Source organism: Pseudorasbora parva, chromosome 12, assembly GCF_024679245.1.
Source record: "Pseudorasbora parva isolate DD20220531a chromosome 12, ASM2467924v1, whole genome shotgun sequence".
Classification (NCBI taxonomy): Eukaryota; Metazoa; Chordata; class Actinopteri; order Cypriniformes; family Gobionidae; genus Pseudorasbora; species Pseudorasbora parva.
Window position 1 is genome coordinate 42,379,116 of NC_090183.1, and position 8,524 is coordinate 42,387,639.

General features: G+C 35.2%; 1 protein-coding gene across 1 annotated transcript; it reads left to right on the forward strand.

Moving 5' to 3' along the window:
- Positions 1 to 246: 246 nt before the first annotated feature.
- Positions 247 to 7,479, forward strand: cyc1 (cytochrome c-1). The gene is made up of 7 exons (XM_067460383.1): positions 247 to 392; positions 2,136 to 2,326; positions 3,456 to 3,582; positions 4,608 to 4,765; positions 5,060 to 5,220; positions 6,920 to 7,020; positions 7,151 to 7,479. The coding sequence occupies exons 1-7, from the start codon at positions 312 to 314 to the stop codon at positions 7,253 to 7,255; spliced, it is 924 nt and encodes a 307-aa protein (XP_067316484.1). The 5' UTR covers positions 247 to 311; the 3' UTR covers positions 7,256 to 7,479.
- Positions 7,480 to 8,524: the final 1,045 nt, after the last annotated feature.

The following is an 8,524-nucleotide window of genomic DNA, read 5'->3' on the forward strand; positions in this document are numbered from 1 at the left end:
CCAATGGACTTTTTGTATGTTGCTGAAAACACCTCCAACCTACAGGTGGCGTTATAAAAAAATAAATACCGTCTCGGATAAATTTAAAGACCTCTATTAAAATAAACCGTACACTGTACATTACCGTACATTAAAGTCTAGTGAAGCCATGTAAAAAGTGTAAATTAAATTTATTATCTATAAATGTGAAAAATGTCGTTTCATTGCATCATTTATAAGTTTTATAAGATCTTGTGTAATTTTCAGGGAAGGGAGGGGGCAGTATAGCTCTCATCCGGTGGAAGCGCCTTTCTATCAGCAGAGTCAAGAACATGGCGGCGCTCCGTGTGGTCGTGTTCTCCGGCACCGGGAGAACCCTCCTGAACACATCCAAATCCCTTCATACTCCACGGGTATGGACACATCCAGTATTTTCTGTTTTAATTTGTTCTGTCGTCGCATTCTGGTGCCTTAAGGATGTAAATATACGCCTTTATTCATTGGCATGTCCCGGCGTCTCCTGCAGTGTATTTCCTAGACCTAGAGCAAGGTCACCGCGGCTGTACGTGCTCTTATTGCATTCGCATCCTGACCATTTAGTAACGTGACACATTTGACCTGTCTAATAAGGAGTACTATATGTAAGACATCGTGTATAGTTTGGATTAAAAAGCACTTTGGAGTCTAATAACTGAAGCGAGCTGCTATTCCTTGAGTTTATCCTAGGAGGTGACTTCATTGGTCTTTGACAACTAAAGCTTATAATACATTACTAATCCTCATAGATTTAACAGAACATGTCAACTATTTCAGTTTGTTTGACAATTATGTCAAATGTTGATTTGAAAATGTAATATAAATGTCATTCTTAGTACTTGTTTGAATGACAGGAGGATTTGATCTGGCAATGGCATAATCTTCAAATTTGTGATCCATGAAATCTAGCATTATTTGATTTGCTGGTCTGTATTTTGCTCAAATTATTTAACATGGTAAAGTCCCAACTTTGTTTATTTGTGACCTAGATTTAGCACATATATTTTTTAGCACTAGATTTAGCATATTTTTTTGTACTAAATCCTCCAAAATATCCTATTAACAAACCGCTCATTTACATGTTTGGTGTTTAATGTGGCTTTTGGGCTCCAGCATATTTGTTTTGACTCGCCCTGTATTGCTATTATGCAGTGGTTGCAAGCAATGCATCTTTTAAATTTATTATTTAATTAATTGTAAGGAGTTTTATCATTGGTTGTTTTTAAAGGGTTAATTCACCAAAAAAAAAGAAAATTTTGTCAAATTACTTACCCTCATGTCGTTGGACACCCGTAAGACCTCCGTTTATCTTCGGAATCCATTGTTTTTGTTGAGAACCGATGGCTCAGAAAGGCTTTCATTTGACACCAATGTCATTTCCTCTCTCAAGACCCTTAAAAGGCAATAAAGATGTTGTTACAAAGCCCATCTCACTACAGTGGTTCTACAATAATTTTATGAAGCAATGAGAATAGTTTTTGTGTGCAAAAAAAACACAAAATAACTTGTATAGTGATGGGCCGATTTCAAAACAGAGTGTCGAACAGTTATGAATCAGTGTAATGATTCAGGATTCAGATCGACAATGTCACATGATTTCAGCAGTTTGATATGAGATCTGAATCATGAATCAATAAGCTGATTCATAACGGTACGACAATTTGTTTTAAGATCGGCCCATCACTATATAAGGGGGGGCATAAAAACTATTCTTGTCGCTTCATAAAATGATTGTAGAACCACTGTAGTGAGATGGACTTTTAACGACGTCTTTAGTGCCTTTTATGGGTCTTAAAAGAGGAAATGACATTGTCAATGAAGGCCTTTCTGAGCCATTGGATTACAACAAAAATATCTTAATTTTTGTTCCGAAGATGAACGGAGGTCTTACAGGTGTCGAATGACATTAGGGAGAGTAATAAATGACAGAATTTTCATTTTTGGGTGAACTAACCCTTTAAGGAAGTCAAAGATGCAGATTCTGTAATTTTTTTATATATGTATAATAGTTTTCATGTTCCCTGTTTTTTTTGTTTTTTTTTTGTACATGACTATTGATGTAATGCCATATAAATACCATTGTATATGAATGTAATAAGAGTTTATTTTGTCTTTTGTAGGCCAACATGTCATTCGCTAGCCTGCCGAAGGGAAGGAAGATAGCCCTGACCACGATTGGCGTTCTGGCGACAGGAGGAGCAGGTCTGGCTCTAATGCTGCAGCAGTCAGTCAAGGCCTCTGAGTTGGAGCTGCACCCACCATCATACCCCTGGAGCCACAACGGCATGCTGTCCTCCCTCGACCATGCCAGGTACCACAGCCCACTTATTGTGCCCATAACAGAGCACACAAAATTAATGTTGTCTAGTGAGGTTATAGCTTTTTAACAGGTTTCAAGAATACTTTACCCATCTACCATTTTTCAGCCAAACAATAAAGCCTACCTCAAACTACACCATTGGATACAGAATTTGTGCTTAAAGGGATGGTTAACCCAAAAATGTGTCATTTACTCAACCTCAGGTTGTTACAAACCATGAGTTTCTTTCTTCTGTTGAACACAAAAGAGGATATTTTGAAGAATGTCTGTAACCTGACAGTTGACCGTAGCCATTGACTTCCATAGTATATATATATTTTTTACTATAGAAGTCAATTACCAACATTCTTTAAAATATCTTCTTTTGTGTTCAACAGACCAAAGAAACTCATGCATAACTTGAGGGTGAGTAAATGACACAATTTAATTTTTTGGGTAAACTATCCTTTTAAAGAAAGTTTTAAGATGGTAATTTTATACTCAAACAAGTAATGTTTAATTTGTTTAATATCTCTCAATCATCATCATTGTATTGCATTATGTTTTGCTCCACATAAATACACATTTGCAGAGCTTTGACCATAAAGCTAAGCATTTCAATATCATCTTACGAAGACATATTAGTATTATTATTGGGAGATGCAGAGTGACATTTTAAGTAGTCTGTTATATTTTTATAAAGATCTCATTGATTTCCATTACAAGCTTTCAAAATATCTTTTTGGTAATATAAATATCAACAACTGCACCAAATTTCATATTTTATGAATACCTACATCACAGTATATGAGCCATAAAATCCTGATTTATCAAATATTAAAATTTACAAAAAACACTTGCGATTGTCTAAAAGTAAAAAACTCTTTGATTAATTTTTTTTTAATTCTATAATTTCATATGTCAGGCTTTACAGAGTTAGGGATATTAGTTTTATATCATTATTCCCTGACTAGTGGAGTTCATGTGGCATAGAATATCTATAATCCTTGCAGTACAATAAACATTTGCTCTCATTAACTACCTATCGGAGGAAGTGAACATATTAACAAACAATATATCTGTTTACAGAGAAATCACAGTGCTCTGAGTTAACTATTCTTTCAATGGCTTTGTTTTTCAGTATTCGTCGTGGGTACCAGGTATATAAGCAGGTGTGCTCGGCCTGTCATAGTATGGAGTATTTGGCCTTCCGTAACTTGGTGGGAGTGTCACACACAGAGGCAGAGGTCAAGACCTTGGCTGAAGAGGTCAGATTTCTTATGAAGAATACCCTAATAAAACATTACCCCCGTAAAAATATCTTGTTTTACTTGAGTAGGGTAAAAGTACAAAATTGAGTTTTAATGTACTTGAGTATTAAAAGTAAAAAGTACGTATTGTTGAATGTTTATTTTGGAGTTGAATACGCCATCCTACTCCATATGAATTGACTTATAGAAGCACTATTCAATAAGGAAGATTATGCAGATGCCTATTATGTGTTAATCTGAAAGAAAACATTTTATTACCAAAACTTGTCATACACTAACTACTATTTATTATATCTGATAATTCAAGGATGCAGACAAGATAACAAATAACAAAATATACCATATAGTATATGAAAATTAGGGGGAGAATACAATAATATATAAAAACAAATAGTCATCATATAGGGCAAAATGTGTTCACATTAAGAACACTGTGCAAACATAGTAGTTTTGTATAATTTGAGACAGCAGTGGGGAAGATGATTGGGCATTAATTTGCTTTTATTTTAATCTTATGTTTAGTTTTCACCTAAAACCTATCCATTCAAACTAATACACAAACGTGGACATTTTCAAATTCAAGCATTTCATAAAGTACAGTAAGCTTTAAACAGCTCTTACAGCAGATTTAGTTTACAAACAACTGACAGTTATGACCTAAATATGATTTTAATTTACAACAACAAATCCTAAAATTTGGCAGTAGTAACTTGCTTTACGAGTACTCAAGCTCTGAGGATCTCCCGGTTTTGGCTCATTTTGAGTCAGACTTGTGAATTCAATGAATTGATGTGAGTGAGTGAGTGAATCAATGAGCTGACTAAAGAACAGAAGCTCTAAAATAGGTGCATTTCACAAATTAATAATTTGGTGCAATCTGCGAACTGATTTAACAGGTCTCGTGTGGGCGACGATTTCATCAATTTAAAAAATGATGAACGACATGTGAAGTAATGTCTTGTTAATGCGTCCTTCACCTTAATATCGCACATCTGTAATGTGGTTAACATTCTGTTATGCAGATTGAAGTTGTGGATGGTCCTGATGACACAGGAGAGATGTTCACCCGACCTGGAAAACCCTCAGATTACTTTCCCAAACCCTACGCCAACCCTGAGGCTGCCCGTGCCGCCAACAACGGCGCTCTGCCCCCCGACCTCAGCTATATTATCAGTGCCAGGTAACGGATCACTTTTAATCAGGTACAAAAAAAATCTCCATTTTACACTTTTAAAAAAAGTCAGACACTTCTGGCATCTAAATCCTCACAAAAGCATCACTAAAAGCCCTTTTTGTTATCCTGTTTGCTCTGGCATTGAACATTTTTCTACAATAAGCAATAATTGTACAACAACAACAAAAAATATTATTGAGAGATTTAAACGCATTATACTGTTTTTCTTTACCAAACATGATCTTATAGTTTAAAAAAAAAATCCAAAACTTTCAAATGATTTCTATTTCTCTCTCTCAGGCATGGAGGGGAAGATTATGTGTTCTCACTCCTAACCGGTTACTGTGATCCTCCTGCTGGTGTGTCCTTGAGGGAGGGCCTTTATTACAACCCTTATTTCCCTGGCCAGGCCATTGGTATGGCACCACCCATCTACAACGAGGTGCTTGAGTTTGATGACGGTGAGTTGCAGTTTTTTAGTATCATTGCCCCTTTTGAGAAGCACTCATTCATATTTTTACTAGAACTGTCAATAGATAATCTTATTATGTCTGTTATAAATACAACTCATTGCTTTTCTTTATTTTTTGACTTTCTAAACATAGTGAATTAATTTAGAATGCATTGAATTTCTTTTGGTGGAAAGAAGGGAATAAAATAAGATTTTTCAGCCCGCCGTTGGCATTCTCATTAGTGTATTTTACTCCTGGGTTATATTTCATACTTACTGGGCTTTGATTATAATTAAATTCTGCCATACAAAGACTGCAGATGACTTTTTTGTTAAATATCCCTTGTGGTTTGATTTGCATATAAATTACCAATTTTTTCTGTTTACTGAATAATTAGTCCTGTCTACTGGATTAAATATATTATGAGCTAATGCACATGAGGTAAACAACATGTGAAGTATTACATGCCCTACTCTTTCCCCATCAGCGTAAAAAACAAAAGTTGCCAGCCACCGTGAGCATTCTTGATCATTTTCACACAATTTTCATGCTCCCCAGAATATTTTGTTGTATGAATATCTGAACATGCTATATATCAAAAGAAAGAACAGAGCTCTGCTTTTAAACACATTTTAGTCTAGCTTCATGATTTGTTTCATCAATACTTGAAAATGGCAAGTTGGGTAAAAACAACAACATTTTGAGCAAAAAGCTGAGAAAATCATGTTTTTGTCAAAATATAGAGTAGATTCACCCCCAAAGCTTCAGTCCTGTAATTTGTCCTTGGTCAATATTTAATTTAGTAACATCAGGCAGTTTTGATATACAAGCTGTTTGATGTTGATAATCCTATATTTTTACATGCACACCTGCTTGCATACGAGACCGATTGTTTCTCCTTTTTTGCATATTTTTGATGCAGAGATTCTGTACTATTTCAGATGTCATAGCACTCCCTACCGTGAACAGTGAAAACATTACAGTTTTTCTCAGTTGCTAAGACACATTTCTTGAATGCTGCTCTCCTTTTCTCTAAACTGTGAACACACAACCCAATTTTCAAGCTACATTCACAAAACCTCACTCTTCTTGCAAAACCACTTTCACCTTAAAACAGTTCAATCGGTGCTCAAAACTGAACTATGTTGTCAAATCGTGCCCTGAGTCAATCAAAATTAAAAACACTACTGAACAGTCGCTAAACACTACGTAGAAAAATAGAAAAAAATGCTCAGGACATGAAGCTGGAGAAATAAATGTTTATTGTTCACTGTAGGCTAAATGCATGTTGTGAAACAAAAACAAAAAGAAAAAACTGTGCATTTAGCACCTTTACAAAAAGACAAAACAGAAATCTTATGCGTTTGCCACTTCTGTACAGTACTCTTCCACTCAGATTTCTGCCCATTGTAGGCCCTCACACACCAGTGCTCTGAACTGGCTTACTGTAACATCATTAGCCACAAATGTGATCAATTTTGAGTTGTTGTGTTTAAGTGGCGACGTCTGTGACTTGTCACCTGTGTTCACCATTATGCAGCACGCGTGCATCACACTGAAAATGTGTTGGCAAGTTGTGTCTAAACAGGTGAAAAGGGCCTATGGCCAAAAGAGTGATTGATCAGTGGGTTCTGTGTGGTTCAGACGATAGGGTTTAGTGTTTTAGCAGTTAAGAAAAACTGTAATAGCTCACGTATTCTCTCCATAGGAACCCCTGCCACCATGAGCCAGGTTGCTAAAGATGTCTGTACTTTCCTGAGGTGGGCGTCCGAGCCAGAACATGACCAACGCAAACGTATGGGGTTGAAGGTTTGTATTTTCCTGATTTCTTCACCAACAGTTTATTTTTTCAGGCTCAAATGACATCATTAGATATTGGTAAATCTCTGAGAATTAAAGACAAAATGTGCTAATTGTTTTTCTCTCATTCTCTCTGCAGTTATTGATGGGTGCTTCCATACTTGTTCCCTTGGTCTACTACATGAAAAGGCACAGGTGGTCTGTGCTGAAGAGCAGAAAGATTGCCTACAGGCCTCCCAAATAAAGCCAAACTGCTGCCTTCACCGGGCCTTGACACAACGTAAAAACCTGATTCACCATTCTCCGATCTTTTTCAGAATGCACAATGTTTCAAGATAAGGTTGCAATCATCAATAACAGCTGGACATCCTATCAGAGAGATGCCCTTGCTCCTAAAGGACTTGGGGGAGTGGGACCTGAGACAACCTTTGTGATGTTTTACTGTAAAATAAATATTATCTCAATGAATTATTTGTGGTTGTTTGCAAGGCGATGTGTTCAGAGGTGAAAATCAGACATACATTTGCAACCTTCTTGTGCTTTGTGAGATCTGTCCTTGCAGTAGGTTCTCTACACATTGTTGTGTAAATATTTAATAAAAGCGGTATTACCCTAATGACCTCTTATAACAAATCTGTTTGCGATCTGATTCTGTCTTTGATCATTTAGATTCATTCAATTAGCTGGTGTTTTTATTTTACTTTATCCAAAGCAACCTAAAAATTAGGAAATACTAAATGCATTAATAAAATATGACCTTAACACAATGTAGAAGTGTAGAAACTTTTGTAAAGTAACTGTTTGTAGACAATTTTGTAATGTTTTCTGGGATTTTCTGAAGATATTGCTAGACCGTAGACCAGAAAACAAATTTTGCTGTTTTGAAATGTTTTTCTCAATTTTTAGATAATCATGCTCAGGCAAGATCTTCATAACCGCAGGTATAATCTGCTGTTTTAGATTTGGACTTCAAACTATCATTAATATAGTTTTATCAAGCAATGGAGTGCTGTATACGTGACATATTTTGCTAGATTTCTCAAGATAATTGTAAATAATACCTGAACTATTAAAACAACAACAAATTAAATAAGAATAGATTCTACCATATAATGCAGCAGAAACAGAAGGAATGCCACATATCCATGTGGTTTCACTTTAAAGAATTTTGAATTAAAATAAGATAAGCAGTCAAATGTATACCAATTATTTGAATGAGGGGAAAAATAAGGTATTACTAATAAAATATATACATGTGGGTTCACATTTGTTTTAAAGAAAATAAGTATAATGATATTACTAATAAAATTACATTATAATTTAAAGTCATTTGTTGTGAAATTTAGTTTGGCATATATCATACTAATTTGTGAAAATAAAAGTTTAATACTTTTATTACTCTTGTTTTCGTTAGTACATATTCATCAAATATATTTTAAGGGTCAGGCCATAATTGACTGCTTGGTCAATATTCGATTAAACATCACAAAATATATATATATATTTATATTAT

What these genes read in the sequence shown, in the direction of transcription:
- cyc1 (XM_067460383.1), top strand. Translation starts at nt 312, where the DNA reads ATGGCGGCGCTCCGTGTGGTCGTGTTCTCCGGCACCGGGAGAACCCTC. An exon ending in AATCCCTTCATACTCCACGG is followed by an intron (nt 393 to 2,135) that starts GTATGGACACAT and finishes TGTCTTTTGTAG; the next exon opens with GCCAACATGTCATTCGCTAG. An exon ending in TCCTCCCTCGACCATGCCAG is followed by an intron (nt 2,327 to 3,455) that starts GTACCACAGCCC and finishes TTTGTTTTTCAG; the next exon opens with TATTCGTCGTGGGTACCAGG.